Source organism: Diplotaxodon limnothrissa, linkage group LG22 (assembly GCF_057381915.1).
Source record: "Diplotaxodon limnothrissa isolate DT_005_m linkage group LG22, D_limnothrissa_male_GT1.1, whole genome shotgun sequence".
Taxonomy (NCBI): Eukaryota; Metazoa; Chordata; class Actinopteri; order Cichliformes; family Cichlidae; genus Diplotaxodon; species Diplotaxodon limnothrissa.
The window spans coordinates 20,553,334-20,575,706 of record NC_140616.1 but is presented as its reverse complement, the minus strand read 5'-3'; the positions used below and the strand labels follow the sequence as shown (position 1 = coordinate 20,575,706).

The 22,373-nt window shown below is 43.0% G+C and overlaps 3 protein-coding genes across 3 annotated transcripts; all 3 read right to left on the bottom strand.

Moving 5' to 3' along the window:
- Nucleotides 1-746: 746 nt before the first annotated feature.
- On the bottom strand, nt 747-2,119 carry twist1a (twist family bHLH transcription factor 1a). Its single transcript, XM_085346019.1, has 2 exons — nt 1,544-2,119; nt 747-1,110 (listed from the first exon to the last, which is right to left on the bottom strand). Exon 1 carries the CDS (start codon nt 2,117-2,119, stop codon nt 1,571-1,573), a length of 549 nt encoding a protein of 182 aa, XP_085202145.1. The 3' UTR covers nt 747-1,110; nt 1,544-1,570.
- A 2,352-nt stretch (nt 2,120-4,471) lies between these two features.
- On the bottom strand, nt 4,472-4,921 carry LOC146609871 (protein Fer3-like). Its single transcript, XM_085346858.1, has one exon. The coding sequence runs from the start codon at nt 4,919-4,921 to the stop codon at nt 4,472-4,474; it is 450 nt and encodes a 149-aa protein (XP_085202984.1).
- A 12,861-nt stretch (nt 4,922-17,782) lies between these two features.
- On the bottom strand, nt 17,783-21,545 carry polr1f (RNA polymerase I subunit F). Its single transcript, XM_085346368.1, has 4 exons — nt 21,233-21,545; nt 19,757-19,898; nt 19,314-19,522; nt 17,783-19,100 (listed from the first exon to the last, which is right to left on the bottom strand). Exons 1-4 carry the CDS (start codon nt 21,532-21,534, stop codon nt 18,623-18,625), a joined length of 1,131 nt encoding a protein of 376 aa, XP_085202494.1. The 5' UTR covers nt 21,535-21,545; the 3' UTR covers nt 17,783-18,622.
- Between the last annotated feature and the right edge of the window lie 828 nt (nt 21,546-22,373).

Genomic DNA, 22,373 nt, shown 5'->3' with positions numbered 1-22,373 from the left:
CAGTTTGGGCCAATTTTATCAGCTGTTTTGTTGTTAAGAAGAAATACTCTGATAATCCAATGTGTTTTATGTGGACTATAACTTGTTGGTATTTGTAAATTCCATCCAGCCTATTCTGTTTGCATTTTCACTTCTCTCCACCCCATCAATCTGTCAAGCCTCTCTGGGTATAACTGCTGCAGCACCTGCAGGAGACTCCCATGCTGACCTGCAGCTCAGTGGACATCTGGGAATATCATGCATGCCCCCCACAGCTCCAGATTCACCTTGTTCAAACAGACCATTGGCTAATTATGACTTTCCCAGATCCCCAAGCTCAAGAAATCACTACGAAATAAGCCACTGGAATGAGATGTTTTCTTTTGCCCCGCTCCACTGTAGTTTGGTTACATGGGGATTCAACATCAAGCAAGAAAATAAGCTCTCTACAAAGACTCAAAGTACAAAGACCATGAAAATTGAATATGTTTCCCCTAACAAAAAAATAAATAAATAAAAAACATTTCTTTAAAAAAGTGACATTTATTCTTCTGTGTAAAAACAGAGGCTTCTAAATTCAGCTGATGGGCATGAAATTTATTTGACGCAGCCTCTAGTTAGACCTTCAAGGAATATCCAGACCAGAAGAATGTACAATACTTTCATAATTTTATTTAAGATATTACCAAATATTTACAACACTCAAAATGCAAAGACTCTAGGTCCATTTGGAATTCTGTGATACTGCAAAAATAAATAACCGTTATTTGAAATAGGGGGAGGAAGAAGTTTCCGACCTGTGTAGAAAAATAAATACAAAATACTTCATTTTCTGTGATGCGGTGTCACAGGGAATGTGGAATGGTCTGTCATCTTTCTCTCGTGTTTCAAAACGGAGCCGTTTGTCAGTTTTTTTTCTTTACAACATTCATAGTCGCAGTGGTCTTTCTTTCTTCATATCCGTCCTGTCTGTCCTAAGTGCTCCCTTGCAAACATTTCAGTCCGTGCAAAGGGAAATATGAAAAAAGCTGCTTTCCTCTGAGGCCTGAAGCACAGCAGCCGAGACTGGGGCCCAGGTGTGTTTGGCCTATTTTAGTCTGTCTGATCCACTGGTTCCTCAGTCTGAGTAATCTGTGAAAGAAATACTCTGGTTAAAACAAGTGAAAACAAGATGTTGGTGCGTGTTGGCCATGTATGTAAATGACAAAACCTGGTTGTGGGCTTAGGTGAAGAAAATAAACATGAAGCTTGGATTTCGTGGAAGAAATGCTATGTCTATTTCTTTGTAGCTATAATATGATATGAGAATGCCATGTTTACAGCGATAACTCTGGTCTGTTGGCGCATAAAGTTGTAGTTGACATCTCTTTCATAATGAAATTAATCAAGCCTAATTAATATTAGAGGAAGTTTAAAAGAGTGAGACAGAAAAACTACAGCGACCTACTGGAGGATTATACATTAGTTTGTTTATCTTGGGCCTGTGCGTAAAATGCGCATAACCGGAACATTTTGGCACGGCTCGAGTTCCTGCTGGATGAAAAGTGAAAGGAGCTCAACCTACCGTACTGTGCCACCAAGAGCAGCCCTTCTAGTGGGACGTAGTCGACAAGGACCACGCGCCCCCCATCCTCCAGACTGAGAACGCATAGCTCAGGCGCTCGTGCGCCACGTAGTTGCAGCTGGTCCCTCGCGCGTCCAGCTCGTCGCTTTGTAGAACTTGGCAAAGGAAGTCGATGTACCGCGCTGCCAGCTTCAGGGTCTGGATCTTGCTGAGTTTGTCCGACGGCAGGGTGGGAATGATCGTACGTAACGACGTGAATGCCTCGTTGAGGGACTGCGTCCTTTGGCGCTCGCGGATGTTGGCCATCACGCGCTGCGTCTGCAGGTCGTCAAATGAGCGCGCTGGGCTACTGCTGGCCTCGCTGCCGCCGCTCCCGGTGCTGCCTCCTCCTCCGTCTCCGCTCTTCCTGCATTTCTTTTTCACCGGACCTGGGCTCTCCACGTCCGCTTCCTCCTCTTCGTCCGTGCTCCTCCGCGCCGTCCGCCTCTTCCTCGCGCCTCTCCGCGGCAGCTGTCGGTCGGTCTCCTCCTCACTGTTACCAGCGCTATCCATTGGGGAGGAGTCGTCTTCCCGCATTGTCTTTTCAGAAAGGTTTTCTGTGTCCTGTCAGAGAGTCACGAATCCCTGACTCAAATCCACTGAAGCGGTCACAACATCAACAAACACGAGAGGTAACAGGAGCGTGTGTGAGCTGGTATTACGGTAAATCTCGTGCGCCACAGAATGGGAGAGGTGTCTGCCAGACTGGGACGACCCGAGTTCTTATAACGGGGAGCAGGCAGGAGGATTTTGGGGCTTGCTGTGATTGGGTGGGGAGGGCTGTAACATAATACCGCAGAAAAAGAGAGTTCTTGCTATAATATTAGGAATTAAGAGATGGAGTGTTTTTTATTCGAGACTGGAAGGATGTAGTGGGGGCAGTGTTTGCTATTGGATCATTGTGCAAGCACTGTAAGACCTGTCATAGAGATAAATTATTTGTCTCTGCTCCACCCCAAATTATTTCTTCCCCAAAAGCACAATGCCACCCCCCCCCCCCCCCCCCCCCCCCCACACACACACACACACACACACACACCGCATTTATTACAGATGCGGAGTTATAAGAATAATAATAATAATTATTATTATTATTTTTTTATTTACTTTTTATTTTTTATTTTTTACATTGAATTAGAGCAGACCTCATTAAATGTCCAGGCTCTTTTTTTTTTGCTCAGTGTTAAATAAAGACCTGTTGTTGTTGTTTTCTTGTGTTATTTATTATTTAGTTTCAGGCTCGATTTTTTAAAGTGTGAATAGCAGGTTTTGTTGTTTTTCCAAATTTGCTGCACAGACTATCCACTGTTTGCGTCACTGACAATAAAACTTACAAATGGAAATCGCCCAGCAGTTTTACCGCTGTGTCATCGTGTGTGGAAATTTCATGCTTTCCCCCTCTTGCTGAAAACAATTCAAAGCCAATGACACAGAACAGAACTCTTCCTCTAGTTTTAAACATTAAAGTGTTTCTGTGCAGGCGTTTGACAAGGGAGCAGCGATCAGGCCCACTGAAAAACACATGAGGCTGTCACAGCAGGAGGTCGCTGCTCTAGTAGACCTGTGTGTTTATTTTGCCGTCAACGGCCTCGCGGTTGAGGTATGCACTTAAAGGGTTTGACTCCCGCAGGGATCTCGGCACCGCGGCTCAGGTTTAAAAGACGGCCCGTCACAGGGAGCTCTCAGGGCGGATCCGTGCTCACAGCAGGGACGCTGAAAGGCGGTGTTCGGCTGGAGCACAACGCAAATACCGGACGTGATAAAGATGGACCGAGGAGAGAGGAAAAAAGCACTTCACTGGCTCACACAGAGTCGAAACACCTACACATGACCACCCAGCTCCGTGGCCTGCTCTGCTGTGATCTAATATCCTAGTCAAAAAACTAAAAATACGTCTTCATGTGGTTGAAACTAGACCTGGCAACTTCTTGGAGGTAGTCTGTGGTGTGAATGGCCCACCGAGAAGCCTCACTTCTGATGAGGAAGGATGACACAAGAGGACCACAGAGGGCCCAGCCCCGCTCTCTTGTGGAGACACGGTCCCCCAGCGCTAAACAGCTTTGCCTCTACCATCAATCCAGGACTGAAAGAGGGCATCTGGTGTGGGTGGTGTTTTTGTCACTCAGTTTACCGTCATCTCACCTCCGTGAATAACTCAATTTACACCTTAGTGACAAAGATAATCTGCAGCTTCATGCCGTGAGCCCTTGATTTGTGATTTAGATCCACTTTTAAACTCTTTTGAGGATATTTGGCCATCAAGGAGAAAACAATCATGATTCATGTGCTCTCGCTTTCTGAGTGAGGAAAACCTCGAGTTGCTTTTTTTTTTTTGCCACACCCTTCAAGTGGCCAGGTGAGGCGCGTGCCTCTGTAGCTCTCCACGGTGCTGAAAACCACACCGCTTCAGAGCTGTATAACAACAACCATAAGATGCTGACATTCATGTGTATCTCCTCTTAACGGATTTATTAAATGCGACAGTGTAAATATGTTTTGATCCAACACTGGCTGTAAACTGTCCATTTAAGCGGACATTATGGTCTTATTAACTTTAGTAAGGTTAGTCAAAATTAAATTTCACTTTGCTTTCTTTGTCGTGGCAGTCCAGGCAAAGAACACAAACATGACCATAGCGGTACTTTTATTTTCAAGCAACATCGATTCACATGCAACTAATGAAATCTCGGTTCTCACTGACCTAGTGAGCTTTCTCCAGCGATGTATGTGTTTTTACAGCCACAAAAAATCTGACATTTCTTAATAGAATCCCTCTTGTTGGTCCATACACGGAAAGTCAGCTGCTCATTTATGTCCGTGTCATTGGTGGGTTGAGTGGCGCCTTCAGTCTAGTTCAGTCTGCCATAGATAAAGCTGAGCTGTTGTGTCTCAGGTGTTCTCCAGCAGGTCCATCATGAAGGAGATGTAGACGATGGCCAGACGCAGCGTCTCGATACGGGACAGCCTCTTCTCGTATGCGAATGTAGGAACTTTTCTCCTTAGTTCGTCAAACGCCTCATTCAGACTGAACATTCGCTTTCTCTCCCGCACATTGGCCGCCTGCCGCTGGACCACCGTGATGATCCTCCTCCGCTTGGCCTTCGTGTTCCCCCGGGCCCCGCGGCTGTAGTATCTCGGCGAGCACATCGCCACCTGAGCAGTGCGCACACCGTCCTCTGCTTCCCGGCTCCAGGAAGGCTCGTTTAACTGTCTTTGGCTGATTGGACAGGATGGAGCAGCATCCACCTGCTGCTTTGGTGCTAAAGCATATTTGTGGGGATACTCCATAACATTAATGTTCATCACCGTGGAGTCAATAAATCGGCCCTGCATTTCCATCTTCAATGCGCTGCAGTTTGAGAGAAAGTCTCTCTTTTGTTTTTCTGTTAAGAAACTGACTCCAATCAGAGCGCTCAGACGGACTAAAGTCGTTCACCAGACACAGAATCCAAAGCGCCCAATCAGATAAATCCAACTTTCTCCAAATCCGGTCAGTGCGCTACGGGGTTAGATCCTATTGGGCCCAAGTCCAAGAGCTTCTTCCTGCTGTTTTAATAAGTCGCCTATACCACCTCACAGCGCGACATCTTTCATGTCCCTCTTGCTCTTAATTGAGCCCATTTTTGCCGTCAGTCGACCGGTGACTGGGATGAGAAAGACTTAAAAAAAAAAAAAGGCAAGCTCGACGGCCCTGCCAGTTGATGCACTGTCCTCCTGGAGGCCTTTAATGAGCATCTGAAGAACGAGGGCTCTTAACAGAGGGTCATGCAGTCTTGTTTGCACTCTCTCCTCTGCCTCAGAGGCTAAATAATGACACTTTTATCACTTAAACCAGCCAGGAGAAGGCCAAACAGAACATTCTCTAACAGTCACTACACACCACAAGCTTTTCTGTTGCAAATTAAAGCAAATAACTGTCCGTTCCCATGGCAGGACAGTGTCCACACTGCAGGGACCAACAAGAGAGCCACTGCTCAGCCTAAAACACTGCACTCTCAGAAAATAATGCACTTTAAGGCAAGGTAATTCCAATAAACTCATCAGGTTACTGCACTGCACACTTGTGGTTTGTAACTTATACAGACACCTTTTATGCCTGTATTGATAACATTATGACTTTGATTTAATCACAGCATTTTTGGCATTTTAAAAGTTGCAGATCAGTTTTATACTTACTCATTCACGTTACCTTAGCATATCTTGAATAGCTCAGGGTTATAGGAGAAACCCTGGAGATATGGAGGTATAAGGGTGGACAAAAGGATGGAGGCTTTAAAGCCAGAGGCTCCTTGCTGTGTTTATGATCTAAAAATAATGATTTTTGTCAGACTGTATTCAGCTAACCTAAATAAATTCACAGCAATAACCCAAATTCCAAGAGTAAAATCATTATTTTACTCTACTCCTACTTCTGTGAGTTTAGAGTGTTTTTCACTGACATTATCTGAGCGTTCACTTGAACGGCGCATCAATCCCTTATTTTATTTTTCTTGATCATTTAAAATTTTCCAGCTTAATGTGATATTACCTTAACCAGCCACAAAGACCAAGAGCATAAATTCAGATCCAGCTGAGTAGAAAAGTGCTATATAAGTACAGTCCATTTGCTGTTTTACCTTTTACCTCATAAATGAATTGCCAGCAGAAAGGGTCACCTGCATGTGCATATTTAGCAACAGGAATTATTGTGGTGTCGGGAAGTGAATGCGCTGGTCTGAAAGTTGCTGAATTCAGCTTTGCCGGTGTTTTTGCAGCAAACTCATATGCTGACAAGCTGTTCCAGCGACATTTCTTATATCAGCCTAACATTCATAAGATGTTTTATGAATCATCTGAAAATGAGCTAATCTTTAATTAGTTTTCTTTTCTTTTTCCATCTTGGAAAGTTTGGTTTTATTCTGGATCCCAGAATTGCATCTCAGGAGTATCGCTGAGCACTGATTATGTCTGAAAGACCTCAAGCTGCCCCTCTTTTTTTATATTTTTCTTCCAAGAAGCCAGACTTTCTTCTGATTTCTTAAAGTGGACTTTCAAAGTTTTTCTTTGGACATTCACTATTTTATTCCCACTAATTTTCTCTTCTGTCCACTTTTTCTGATGAATGTTTGTTTGCGTGTTTTATTGTTTTAACTATTTAACACTGATTTAAGAGTCACTGAAGCATAAAAGGCATCTAACTCAAGGAAGAATCCGTGTTGTGTCTGTACATAACAGACAACATAGCAGAGAGCCAATTTTAAATTGTATCCTTTGTCACTAGCAGTCTCTTGCAAAAACACATACTTTGTTCCAATTTCGTTAGTTGAATCTACATAAAAATGCCAAAGGTAACACAATTTGTATTTTTTGAGCAACAAGTTGATTCCCAAAGAGCAAAAGAAGAACACAAGAAGATGTGGCAGGCTTAAAACTTCTTCAGCAGCAGATGAACAGTTTCTGAAATTCATACAGTTAAGAAAGTATTGTTTGCTGAAGCCTCATTAGACACGTTATCAATCAGTGACAACAGGTCTCATGGAGTGATGATTACAAACTTGAAATTATTCATACAAATCCTTGTCAGTAAGTCAGGAGGAGGTCGTGAGAGAGGTACAAACGGGAGTGTCTACAGCCATCTGTAAACCACAGTGGAGGCTCTGTCATGGTTTGGGGTTGCACTTAGAGATCAGGTTTGATCCACCATGCAATACCATATCAAAAGCATCTGACTAGCTATAGTTTCATTTTTCATCATGACAATGATCCTAAACACACTGACAGTACAGTAAAAGCATACCTGGAAATAAAAACACCCACTGGAAAACTATTAGTCATGGATTAGGCTCCCCACAGCTCAGACCTCAACATTACTGATGGTGTGCGATCATCTTGACAGAGAACATAAAAAAAGGCATCAAACATCCAAAGAAGAGCTTTGAAGGTCCTTCAAGGAGCCTGGAAAACTATTCCTGAAGACTACTTAAAGGGACGCTTTCCTAAGAGAGTTCAGACTGTGTTGAAGAATAAAGGTGTTCGTATCAAATATGGACTTCTAAGCTTGTTAGAATTGTAGCAACTCCAATTTTGTTTATAAAATTTATAAAATGTTTATAAAAAAATTGCTACACATATTTCCCATCTTACTAGCAGAATATAAAAAATAAATATTTGTCATAGATTTTAAGTTCACTTTAACCTTACCCACCTTGAATCCATAGTGGGCATTTAGACTTTTCTCATGAAAGTAGAACACCAAGAGTGTGATTAACACAGCTAATCCTCCAGTAGGATGTTGAATGTCCTCCTGGTTGAGTTAACACTGACATCAAGAGCATGCTCACAAGTTTTTTTTTATTTAAAGTTTTTTATGCATTCTTGTGTGATTATTCCATACCCAAGAGTGTGAATGTACAAGTGTCTGTCATGTATACACACTCCAACCTAAGCATACTTCTCCATCTCCCTCTGCTGCCTCTTCTTCCTCTCTTTCTGTGTTTTCCTGGCACGCAGATAAACATGATGGGACATTCCTCTGGTTGTGGTGGAAACGCTGAGAAAGCACAGCTGGGCGGGAGAATATGAGGTAATCTCACCCTGGGGCTACTTTGTAAATATTGGTCTTAAATAAGGAGTAAAACCCCAAAAGAGGCACACACACACACACACACACACACACACACACACACACACACACACACACACACACCTACAAGGGTTTATCCCAACTTTGTGTGAGACAGGACAGACCTTCACACAGACACTCATAATGGTTCATTTCCTGCTCTGCTCTGTTATTACTGGTTACACAGGGTGAAATTAATGATAGTTTGTGGTGTGACTAAATGTTTATGGAAGTAAATAGTCGGCGTTTTAGTAGATACAAACTGAGTGTTAAACCAAATCCTTTCCACAAAGTCTGGATGCTCAGTCGAAGAAGGTGGTTTTTCAGCGATTGTATAACTGTGCCGTGAATTTCATTAACGCATTTTGAAGTATTTGTGAAATCAATGCGGAGTTTGTGCTGAGTAAATGAACAGTCGCTCGGCCCCCACAGAAAGAGCATCTCGACACTTAATCCTAACGGATTAGGGGTCCGCAAATCAACATAATACTGCAGTAAATGTAAGAGGGAACCCTGAAAGGAACATACTTTGTTTCATGTCAGTTAAGAAATCACACATTTCATCAAGTCACACTTCTGAGGGTGACATTTCTTGGTTGTATTTTTACACGGTGATGGCTTCCATATATTAGTTTTTAAGCTGCTCTGGAGCTGCTCTGGAGCTATGGCCGCTCCAGAGCAGCCATAGCTGTCCTCACCATGTAAATCTGTCCTCCTCCTCCTCTGGCTGTGTCCTCTGTGTGCTGTAAGAGCATGGCCAAATCTCGCCCACCACCACCACTGTAAATCTGAAACTAGACACCTCTCTCTCTCTCGCTCTGTTTCTTTCTGTCTCTCTCCGTGTCTCTTTCTCAGGTTTTTTTGTGCTGAACTGTTTCATTGCTTGTTTTCACAACGGTGATTTAATACACATCCATGCTGAGACACTCACCGTTTCTTACTTACAGAGGCACAAAGTTGTTATTCAGTTTGTGTGCGGATTACACTCATGTGTGTGAAAGAATAATTTCACCCACCCTGCAAATCGTGTTTCTGCCAAACATTTCATAACATACTAATAAAGCAAATTTTCAAATTTGAAAATCTGAGAGGGAGGAGAGTCAAAGTGAAAGGGAGGGAGTGAGGAAGATGAGTTTAACTCCTGACCTGTGTGCCTAGTCTTCATTGTGTCACTCTGGCTCTCTGCACATCCTGAAGCTGACTCAACTGTTCACTCGCTCCACCTTCTGCTACATCTCCCCCCTCCCATTGGCCGGACCCTTTAGCCAGCAACCAGTCACGGGCTGTTTAGACAGCTGGGTGGCCATGTGAAAGATAGGGCTCATGCCTTGGACAAACCCTGATACCACATAATATATCTTCTTAACCCCACCCTCCCATACCTCCCCCTCCTCCTCCAGATCTACACCTTCCATTCGCCAAACCGCTGCATGCCTTCAGTTACTCTGTTCTGAAAAACCCTCCTTCTTTTAATCCAAGCTCACTCACCACGTGACTCCTCTATCCACCCTCACCCATGTCAGCACCTTTCCCCTCCCCCCCTCGCCCTCCCCAGCCCTCCCCACACCCGTTCTGTCTGAGTAATGTCTGTGTTTACTCTCACCCACTCTTTACTGTGTATTTTTAGGGTGCCGTGTTTCATTTGTTTTAAGAGTCATATTCTCAACCTTCAGCCCGTGTGCTCAGATGTCTGAGTTTCCTAGGCAACAGATGTTATTCTTTGATGATGATGATGATGATGATGATGATGACAACGTAGATAGTAGCAGAACGAGTATGTGCTTCGGCACTCTGGGTTTGCCCTTGTCTGGGTTTGTTTGTATGTAGCTCGAGACATTGTTTTCTCCTCTTTACACCAAGATTATTTATGTGGAACAGGTTAGTAGAAAAACTTCTGAGTGTTTCACAGATTAGGATTTTTTTTGTAGGACGAACAAGCTTGAAAATATGCACAGCACCAAAGAGAAATGCCAGTAACTCTCACACAAATAAATAACATTTTTAATCTCCCAGGGGAACTATTGATAATAGGCAGACCTGCATGAGCTACACCTCTGTTAGCACTTCTGGGCTTCCAGCCAGTTTCATCAGATACAATCATGCAGAAAAAATGTCAAGCAATAACTTGAAGTAATCATTTTCTGTAGGACTATCAGTCTCTCACATTGTTGTAAAGGAATTGTTGCCCACTCTTTTTTACAACATTACTTCACACCATTGAGGTTTGCAGACCAGTCCTGTGATTTCTTTTTCCACAGGACTCTACCTTAACATTTAGCAAGGAACACAGCATCAGTCTTTTCAGTGTTTTTATGCAGTGTCAGATAGCTCTTCTCTGATACTGCTCTACTTTTCCTGTGTTGTTGATGCATTACATAACTTTCACACAGAGATGTATCCAATTTGGGGTTCGGTCTTCCAGCACGTGGACTGGAGGAGCAGGGGTTCAGGCCACCTTTTGCTTATCTCTAAGTGCACTTTTGCTCAACACAAAAATATCTGCAGATTTGTTTTTCTTTGTTTTCCATTCAAAAATATTATATTCACTAAACTGTTTTTTACTCCATATTTGTTTTCCTGGTCATCTGCATCCTATCTGAAGTGTTTCTATTAGTGATTAGATGAGACGTTTGAGAAGCACAGCTTCACGTGGATTTGCTGCTCCTAGCAAACAGAAGGTTTGAACAGTGAGTTGGTGGGACTGCTGTTCTCACAGGCAAAGCTGTGTGTCTGAAATGACCATATTAAGGATATCCCCTCTCTAAGCCATCATGTGGGTACAAAAATAACAAAAACTGTCTGAAACTTAGCCGGAGCTTTTGACTCGCGGGGATTATTTGCACATGCACTGACCTCATTAGTGGAAATGTTGTCTGTGTTTCAAAGGAACATCTGCTACAAGAGTATATGTATGCATATAAAAGAAAGCATGGAAAGTTTTCAGTGTCACTAGTCTATCACAAATGATGACAGTTCACTAAAAGATGTGTTTGTGCAAGTATATATCATCCATCCATCCATCCATCCATCCATCCATCCATTCATCCTTCCGTCCGTCCATCCGTCCGTCCGTCCGTCCGTCCGTCCATCCATCCGTCCGTCCGTCCGTCCGTCCGTCCGTCCGTCCGTCCGTCCGTCCGTCCATCCATTCATCCATCCATTCATCCATCCGTCCGTCCGTCCGTCCGTCCATCCATCCGTCCATCCGTCCATCCATCCGTCTATCCATCCATCCATCTGTCCATCCATCCATCATCCATCTGTCCGTCTGTCCATCCATCCATCCGTCCATCCATTCATCCATCCATCCGTCTATCCGTCCGTCCGTCCGTCCATCCATCCATCATCCATCATCCATCCCTCCATCTGTCCATCCATCCATCCATCCATCCATCCATCCATCCATCCATCCATCCATCTGGGTGGCAGGGATTGGAGCCTCTTCCAGGATACGCCCTGGACAGTCTATCACAGTGCTAACACAGAAAGACAGACAACCATTCACACTAAATTCACACCTAGAGCCGGTTTACAATCACCCATTAAGCTAACACGCCTGTCTTTGGACTGCAGGAAGGAGCCGAGGGACTCAGAGAGAGCCCAGGCAGACACAGGGAGAACATTCAAACTCTGAACAGAATGGTCCTGATGCACCACTTTGCTGCTCTGGGCAAAATTCAAAAGATGGAAATGCTTTTACTCAGTATGAATAATATGAGTGCCTGGGATTTCTTGGAAGTTGAGAGAACACACACTGGAAAGGCTGGTAATTTCCAGTTTTACCTCAGTTCTTGGGAATATACATCATCTTCTGAAAATGTGCTTGCACCATGATGCAGACTTAAAATAAAAGTGAAAGAAGACAAATAATTATGTTGTTGTTTTTGGGGAAAAAAGAAAAACTCCTCTCCAGCCTGTATGTACACGACTTCATCCTGTTATTAAAGAGATGTTCGGTAGTTGCTGTTGCACCTGTCGCATGCGTTGATCCTTGCTCTTTTCGCACCATAATCATAGTGGCAATGATTTAATAGCTATATTATCTTTCTGCAGTATTTTTTAGTTTTCTGTAATCAAAATTTGTTTGCACATTAGAGTCAGAAGATGGCTCACTGATCAGGGGACATACTTTTCCTGTAAGTGCTTTTCCAGAATCCGGCTCTAAATGCACGCATCACCAGCAGTACAGGCCACCCAGGTTTCACTTTCTTTTCATCTTACTCCCATCTCAGTGTTGCCCAGCAGTGCCTTCAGTCTCATCTGCAGTTTGACAAGGTCGTCATTAAAATACAATAATAAAACATTTAGTTGCGTCCTGGGTATTGTCCTGAAAAGCTATGTGACTAAACATGAGATCATTTTTTCCAGTCCTAAATTTTTTTCCCCCTCTTGGCTTATTTATTTTTCTGTGGTTTCGGGAGGTTGGGCTGAATGTCTGATGATATGCTGTGTGTGTTCCTCTCCTTACCCCTCCCCTTATAACTCCTCTCCATGTTTGCTTTTCTTTAAATCTATATACAAAAGGTATAAGGAGTGATAAAGATTTATTTTAAAATTCAGCTTGTTTTGTAATTCTCATCTGCTCATATGTTATAGCCTCTTTCTTTTAATTATCTTTGTATCTGCAGATCACCATAATAGCAGCATACTTCATTTTAATCTTAACTGTAACTCCCAGTATGTACCCGTTGTCCTTTCCCTGCTTTTTTTTCTCACTGTTTTGGGTGTAGGAGTTATAGTCTGTCTGCTCTGGACACTGTCTAGACGCCTATGAGCCTCCCATTACCTCCTGATTATACTGAGCCCTGTGCAGGCTCTAAGACACTCAAATAAAATCTTTTCTTGCCCTTTCCAACCCTTTTTGGAAGGTGTTGCATAAAATTCAGTTCATATAGGTTGCAACATGTGATGCGTCTCAACCATTTTCAGTTAAATATGGCTTCAAATCATTTGCAAGTCATTGCAAATGATTTGCAATGACTTGTTCTTTTTGGGTTAAAAGAAACAAGCTTACACATTTTTATACTTTCTGTGAATTCTAAAACTGAACATCCTTCATTAAACACTGAAGCAAGAAAATCAGCTAACGCTCAGCAGTCCTGAGTCTTCTTTATCCTATTTTTATTTAATGATGCTCTAAATGTTTGCAAGGCCTTGACTGAAAAAGACAGCATCTGTATGTGACTATATGTTTCTCTAAAACCTTTGAGCATTGATGGTTCCTTTCCAGATGTGCAAGCTGCCAAATCCAAAGGCAGTAATGAACCCCAATACCATCAGAAAGACCAAAGTTAGTCAAAGTTAGTTACCAAAAGTTACGAAAGTTAGCCCTGATAAGAAGCGGGATGGTCCCTGTTTTCTTTAATCCAGAGGATGTGGTGTCCATTTTTTCCATGACAGTCATTTTTGGAAGTGTTTCTGAGCCCGCGCAGTGTTTTTCATTTTTAACACAGTGCAGTGTGAGGACCCAAAAATCAAAGGCTTCCAATACTGATTTTTGGGCTTGTCCCTTGAGCACAGAGATTTCTCCAGATTCTCATAACCTTGGTATGATATTATGAATGGTACACAATGAGACACCAGGGTAACATTATTCTATAATTGCCTCTCTAAGATGCTCTTTTTATACTTAATCTTGTTACTGATCAGGTGCCAATAAACATAATACGATTTCCTCCAGCTGTTCCTTTTTTAGTACTTTTTCAGCCTCTTGTTACCCCCTCATGTTGCTGCCATCAAATTAGCTTTTTTTTTTTTATTAAATTGGCACATTTTCTCAGTTTAAATATTTTGTTTTCTGTTTTATTGTAAAATAAAATACATTGGTTTTTTTTTAATTTTCATTTTAGACAGCTTCTCACACAAAACCACTCCCTTGAGCAAAATGTAGTTGTAGACATCTGTAGTTGTGAAGGTTACTAAGGACAGGATTGCGCCAAAGAAAACAAACTAAGCATGGCAGTGAAACTGGTCACCAACCATATGTGATGTTTACTTTGGGTGTTAGTAGTGTGTGCGCGTATGCTTGAATATGTTTGTGTGCAGATCCCTCGAGGAAGATCTGAACACTTGATCCGGTGCGACTGTGGCGCGAGCGCGGGCTATTCGCCTACCTGAGCGAGCACGAAAAGCAGAGACGCAAAGCAGAAGTGCCACAAAAAATCTCCCAGAAATGCCTTTGAAAATGCCATAAAGAGATTTCATGGATGTCAGTAGGCCTGTGAGAGATGGGCTTTGATACAAGTCGGCCCTGCCTGAGTCGTGTTGGGAGGATATATGACCACAGTTGCACGGCTCTGACTGGTGGAACACTTAAGGTTTTATGACCTGCTGCCATTTGGGGCTCTGGGATAGAGCAGAGTGCCGACCACATAACTAATTAGACTTGGCCAACAGAGGTGTGTAAGGATGGGGATTTGTGGATTGTGGGTTGTGGATGTGGTGTGTCTGCATGACTGAATTAGCGAGCGAGCCAGTGAATGTATGGCACAGGTTGTGTGTGTGTGTGCATGCATGCACGCGTGTGTGCATATGTCCCGAACCTGGAGAATTGCGTCAGAGTGCCGTTTGTTCTCCATAAAGACTCTACTGGGCCTTTCATGTAGGTGAGGAGCCGCCAGGCCTGGAAACTTTGACACAGGAGATAGAGGCCGGCAGCCAGCCTACACACTCATTAACACTTACACACAAGCACACACACATACTCAGATAGTACTCCTATCAAGGCTGACAGAAGTCTATGAAGTATATGAAAAGACAGTCTGGCCTCCTCAGCAAAAACAACACTCCTCCTATTGTCTCATCTCTCCCACCCTCCCTCTTCTTCTTCCCATCCGAGGATCACAAAGATAAATGACCGTGCACAGATATGAGAGTCCAGTTGCAGGAGGGGGAGGTGGTGGGCTGAGGGGTGTCAGAAGTGGAATGTGTGTGAACTGCACACTGCCTCGTATAAATCAGGGAGACAAGTAGGAGAAGGAGGAGGAGGCCAAGAAGGAGAGGTAAAGCAGGAAAGGGGGGCAGTCAGCTTTAGGGAGTGATAGGAGGAATGACAAGAGGAATGAGCGAAGATGGAGGGAGGGGAGGGTACAGGTGCAAAAGAAGTGCACCCGGGCTGGGGTTGGAACTGGGCGAATGAAAGTGAAGACGCACGAAGGTCGTCACGGGGGGACGGATTGCAGCGAACAATCACTTGAACTTCTCACATAATTGTTTCTAAATGTCTTTAAGATTACAAGTGTTTTGCGTATTTTCACAGTTGTGCAATTTGAGGTCATCCACGGCATTCTGGGAACGCTGTAATGACTGTGTGATTACAAGAACGCAAGATGGTGAAAACTTAAATGGAGTAGTTGTTTTTTTTTTTCTGCAGAGGAATGAAATATGTGTAATGTGAGCATTTATATGTGTGCATTTTGTGTGCCCGTGTTTCAATATACGAAACACTCGGGTTATTTTGGGTCAACGCTATCTACTTACTCACACTTGATAAGTTGTAAAAAATGTCTTTATCAAAGATTTTCTTTTCAAGCCAAGTCATAAAAAATAGGAATTCTGACAATTCGTTCAAGGAACAGCTTGAAATGTTGTGAAATATCCCCCTTTACCCTTTCGCTGAGGTTTGGATGTAAAGGGTTAATGCCCCGATTAAGTATTTAAAAATGTGAACTATTTCTGGGCTTACATTAAATGCTAGGGAACCAGCAGAGACTCCAGGAAGTAGCTGATCCCAGCCAAGAAATAGTCTGATACTCATAATTCTCTGTAAAATGCCAGTTTTTTTTTCCTTTTCTCCTAGACTTTGGTTCTTGCACAGGTTAAACAAAGATGATATAATGTCTTTAACTGTAACTTTTAGACATGCTATCTTAACCTGCAGGGTTTCTCACAGTTTTAATGACTGAGTGCCAGTTTAGGAAGCCAACATATACACCTCAAACAGTTTGAGTTAATGTTTTTATTGTGTCTGTTGAGGAGATGATGGTTTATGTTGGTAACTGACATTTTTATGCTGAAATGTTTGTTTTTCTTTTTTCTTGTTAACCATTAGTGAGGTACAGTCTTGTGAGACAGAAAGTTTTCACGTGACTTTGTGCAGTTCTGTCAACAAGTAGGTCTGTCCTTACTGCTAGCATAGGAATTAAGAAGGTAAGAAGCAGCGAGTGCAGCTAATCAAGTGCACCTAGTTTACTGATCACTAGCAAGTGGAAAACATTGAAGACAATTGCTAATCCCAGCAAATTCATCCCAGCATCAGACCATGCAATGCTCAGAAAAATTACAAAAAACCAAAAGGTAGAGCTACATCTCAGACTCTACAAATCTCAGTTTGCAAATTAAAATTTAAAGTTTATGACAGCACAGTTTGTTTGGAAGGCTTGCCAGAAGAAACTTCTCTATAAGAAGAACATGACATCATGGTTTGGGTTTATAAAGTTGGATCTGAACAAACTACAGGAATAGTGGAGCAGTCCTTTTGGTCAGACAAGACCAAATAAACCTGGCAGTCACTCAGTCGACCATGAACTCCTCTGTGGACCAAAGTATTCAAGAAGCAAACTTGAGACCATCTGTCTGACTAGTAAAGCAACAGGACGATGATTAAAAGTACAGCAATGGCTGAAAAAGAAAAGAATCAAGGTAAAAGTAAAAGTCCAGAGCCTACAACAAAACGTTTGAGATTTTGAGATATCTCCATTTGGAGCTGTTTGGCCATAATGCACAGCGCCACATTTGGTGAACACCAAAAGCCAAATACAGTAGCAGCTGTCAAGCACGGAGGTGGAGACGTGTTGATTTGGGCTTGTTTTGCAGAGACAGGACATTCTAGAGTCAAATGCGAGACCATCTGTCCGACAGCTAAAACTTGAGCCGGTCTGATTCATGCAACAGGACAATGTTCCCAAGCACAGCAGTGAATCTACAACGAAAGGACCCGGTCATTGCAAACCCTTGATTCTCCTCCTCCAACTAAAGCTCCAACCCGAACCTGACTGAAATGCTGTGAGAGAGCTGTGCTTAAAAACATCTCTGCAAGCCTCAATAAAATTAAGCAACACTGTGTACAGACAGCTGAAGATTTAAAAGAAAAATGGAATGGAAATATTTCGCAAGTTTTTCTTATTAATGTTTTTTTTCCTGTTAGTGTATGATTGATAAACAGTTTAAAAAAAGTTCACGATGAAGTTTTGCTGTTGTTTCTTGTCAGACTGGATGCTTTGGATACAAGCAGCCCTTTTTTTTAAGACCTATTTGAATGGCTCTCTGCAGTGTTCTCCGATCTGTCCACCCAAAAAAGATGCACACACAGATGGTGCAGCTCATGCAGATGACAGAAAAGTAAGATCAGGTGTGACTGATGAAAATGAGCCAAGTTAATCGCATCCCCTTATCTCTCCTCTTAGGCAGTTTCCGATAAGCTCTCCAACTCTTAGCACCTAGCAGCTAATTAGACTCCCCACTGAAAAGCAGGAGGATTTCTCTCCCTCACTCTGTGTGTGTGTGTGTGTGAGAGAGAGAGCGAGAGAGAGAGTAAAGAAAACACTTAGATCTTTAGTCTTATCTCTCAGCTTTTTATCACTCGACTCCCATCGGTCAAAGCAAAAGAGCTTGCTGCAAAACTTTTCACGGCACACTGCAAAAATACAGGAATTTCTGTCTCTCTGAAATCGAAGCGCTGTTCAGGAGTGTGTTTACAAAGCACAGGTGTGTCAAATCATCACTGAAAAGTAGACATCATGACAAAATATCAAAATAAAGAACTCTTTAAAAGGGTGAGAATAATATATTTTTTTATTGTCAGCTAATTTCTGCTCTCGGTCAAAGAAAATCCATTTAAAGACAAAAGGAAGTGAGCGACACGAAAGTAATATTCCATGGCTTCACTGTCACTGTGCCTGATTCATTTCCAGGCCTTTCACTGAATACTGTGGATTTAAGTAAAACATGTTCTCCTTGCTTTGCAGTCACAATCAGAACAATTTGTTAAAGACCTGTATGGAAGCATGAGCCAAAGTCTAGAAGTCAGCTGGGCAGCATTAGTCGTTTGGCTTTTGTTTCTTAAATGCTGAACAGGAGAAAACATATAAACAGCAGCAAAGCAAAAGATGATCAAACTGTCTCTGCTGGTGAGTTTTTGCCTCTGGATTTTTGTCTGCCAGACTGATTGTAAGAAGCAGTTTGGCTCCACCATGTGGCGAAGGCTGGAACTACAAGTGAGGAAAATCTGTCAAGCCCACTCCTGATCTCTCATTTCCATGTTCTCTTGCATGTCCGACATTATGTTTATGAGGCGAGGAGCCAACTTTGGGATGACAGCCAGGCTCTTTAATGATTAAGGCACGTCAGGATATTCCTCCAGGGCCGTCGCTGTCACTAACACACTCAGTATGTCCTTGATTATTCCAAATGTTTCACTTAATTTGTAAAGATACCATTTTTTAGGCATGCTGCTCTATTTTGACTTTTCTCTTTTTCTTTGGTTTCACCGGGTCGGGATCTTCACTAAAAGATGATGTCACATCGTTTCCTGATTCACGTTTCCTTTTCTTGCTTGGCTTGTCACTAATGTAACCGTTGGAGTCGCTCCCGTGGACCGCCACCTGAGAGACATCCATCTCCTCCTCCTCTTCTTTTATACGTTTTTCCTTCTTCTTTTTCTTCTTCTTTTTGTTCTCTGCGGCTTCATTGCCGTTTACCTCATCCCTCATCCCATTCGGCTCTGGTGTTACACCGTTGTCCAGCTGGCATGCAGATATGGTTGGTATCTCTTCTTCTATCTCCTCTTCTTTGACTTTCTTCTTTTTCTTTTTCTTCTTCGGGGTTTCTTCAGAAGCATCCTGGGTGGGTTCTGGGTCCTCCTCGCCTGCAGGCACACTGGTTTCTGTGCCCTCACACATGGCCAGCAGCTCCTGCACCCTGAGGCACACAAAGACAAAAACAATCAATATAGGCCAGCGCCATACCAGCGCTGATGTGAAGGTCTGAGTTGCTCGCCTATTGTTCAGGAAAAAACTGCAGTGACTACTGGTGTGATGATGCTACCGGCAGCCACAAAGCGGCGAGCATACTGAGGCCTTTAGCTTTGCCCCGAAGCTACTAAAATCATCATCACTGATACTGCACACTTGCCTGGTCTTGTCCAGTCGTCCTCTGATCAGCAGCACCCCAGCAGTGTCGGCGTCGAGCGCTGTCACATCAAACTCCACCTCCGATCCGATCCTCGGCCCCGCGTCTCTCCATGTTTCCACAGTAACCAGATTCGGTCTGGGAATGCTGGCGTTGAAGCAGCCGTGCACCAAGCAGCCCACGTGGCTTATTCCCAGTTTATTTACCTTACCCTACAAACAGACGAATACGTGATACACGCTGTTAGTTATTGTATTTTATCAGAGGCAATTTATCACTCCCACAAAGTACAGGTACGCCTCAAAGCCCCAGGTTTTAATATGTCACTTGTATATTATAACAATAGTAAACACTGAAAAGTGCAGGTCTCTCTTAACAGACACTATGTCAGGTAAGGTCCCGTCAGCTTCTCTGCTTCTACTAAATAATGTGAATGTAAATCTCACCCGTAGTTTTTGTCCTTTTTGTGGCTGAAAAACAATAAAGCTGGCTTCCACGTCCACGTGGACGTAGCCGCTGTCGTCGTAAATGTCTCCGAGGTGTCTCACTATCCTGATGTTGTCGTAGGCCAAGGGGACTCCGTTCAGACTGAAAGAGACAACAGTAACAGGGTCATCTCGTCCATTAACAGTTTATTTAAACTGACAATGCTTTACTTAAAGGAGAAGACCAAACCTTTTTGCGTTACCATTACTGGTTTTAATGCTTTTAAAAGCTGACTGGTGTATGAAAGGATTTAAAAAGGCCGCACGCAGTGATTCATGCATAAAATACATTTTGCAGACAATCACACGTTGTTGGTACTTTTACCTCCGCAGAGCACCACAGTGGATTCTAAAACAAACAATTAAGATGTGATTCAAGTTCAGATTATAAACTTTAACTCAAGGGGTTTAACAAAATAATTACATTAACTGTTTAATCCAAGTTTCAGAGGCTCACAAGTAACAGGACAGTAACAGGTGTTTGTTTTTAGCCAGGAGAGGCCTGCTCTCTCTGTGTTAAACAATAAATTAAGCAGATAAAGAATTTTAAACTTGTATTTTGTAGCTGTTCACTGGAACTATCATTATGTGGCCCATAGAGATATCAGTGCATACAAAGATGATCTTCATCAGGCTGAAAAACCAAAGTAAAGCTATAAGAGAGAGAAAAATCATCCGTCATCCCGGTGGAGGAAGTGTTAAAGCATGAGCATGCATGGCTGCCAGTGGAGCCGGATCACTGGTGTTTATAGATGATGTGACAGCAGGACGACCTGGCGATCGTCTCTGCTCAGATTCAGACAAATGCTGCAAAACTGATTTCACAGTGCAAATGGACAATGGCCCGAAGCACACAAACCCAAGGGTTTCCCGAGGCAAAGAGCAGAGATAATCGTCAATGGCCAAGTCAGTCACCTGAGCTCTACTAAATACAGCAAGTTTTCAGTTACTGAACAAACAACTGAATGCAGTTATTGCCCACAAATAAGCAGCAACTGGTGGCTGCAGTAGAGACCTGGTAGAGCTTCTCAAAGGAAGAAACAGCAGTTGGTGATGTGACGTTCATGACTTTTAGACTTTAGGCACTCATTGACTGTAAAGGATTTAAAAACACATTGGCTGTATTTTCCGGACAATCAATGCCCTGAATTAAAGCTAAAAGTCTGCATTTCAGTGACAGCCTCCCAACACCACCTTCTTAACCCCTAAAAGCACCACCTCGTCAGCAGGTGTGTGTCCGATAAAGGACCTAACAGGATGTTTCATGAGTAGCTACTAGGTTCTTTCACAACACAGGAGACAGCAACACGAAAACTCAGCGGCTAGAGGACATCACAGCTCGTGTGCGTGTTTGTGTTCGTGGGAAAGTGGACTGTCCGGCTCAAAATGCTTCATTGACTGGATAAAAACGTCGGCGGGGGAAAAAAAAAGAAGCACCTTTGAGAGAACTTGAGCAGCTCGGCCTCCAGCTCCTCCTTAATCCCCGTCTTCTTCTTGTTTAGATACACGGGCGGCAGGGCGATGTGTCTCCGGTGGGTGTTCACGACCAGACACGAGTAAGGCGCTGACAACAGCTCGGAGGCAGCGGCGAACGACGGGATCGATAACGGCAGAGCGGCAGCAGTGTTTACCGGTGCTGGGGTCTCTTGGGCCGCCTGGTCCGGGACGGACACGTCGGGAGTTTCACCGGACATTCTCACATGTTTTGGATTGTCCTCACCATGCTCCAAATTCGCCATGCTGCGTAGAAAGACCGGAAGACAAACAAGAGGTGACTTCCGCTTTGCGGATTGTTGAACTGCTGTTAAAAACATTTGTTATTGTTGCCCCCTGCTGGTGAAGAAGAGAAGCGCCCTCCACAAACTTCATACTGCAAGCTTATTTAATAGTTTATTTTAGGTCCCATTCACTATCTTTAAGTAATGGTTGTCAAAAAGTATAAGTTTAATTGTTTTTTTAGACACAGAAATATTGTAAAATCCTTGAAAGCATTAGAAGATATGAAGAATTGTATGACTCACTGCCCCTTTTGTCTGCAGAGCACAGACTGAATCATCATCAAAACACTTTTACACTCTTTAACGATTATAAATGAGCGACTGCAGACTTAATGGCTGTACATGGCTAGTCTGCGTGCAGTAATGCTTTAATGTTTCCTGGCATAACATGTTGATGGATTTAAATGTTGCATGTGGCCAAACTGTCTGTTAGTTTAAATAATGAATGTCCTGTGTAACATGGTGAACTTATTCTGAGTGGCTATTTCATTTTCACATTTTAAATTTATAAATAAAATTTAGCCCTGCAAAGTAACTGCAGCCACAGATAAATGTGTTTCATTTGAGCAAACACCTGGCGGCAGTGGGAAGGAAGAACTCCTCTTTAACAGGAAGAAACCTCCTGCAGAAGTAGGCTCAGACATTTGCCAGCATCACTTTTAACTTTAGACAAAATGACAAAATTTTAGCAAATTAAAATGAACACCATGCAGCTTTGCTGTTGTATATAGCTGTTATGATGCTTACGTAAGTTACCTGATGCCCTTTGTTATGTAATCTACAAGTTCGGCCCTGATAGT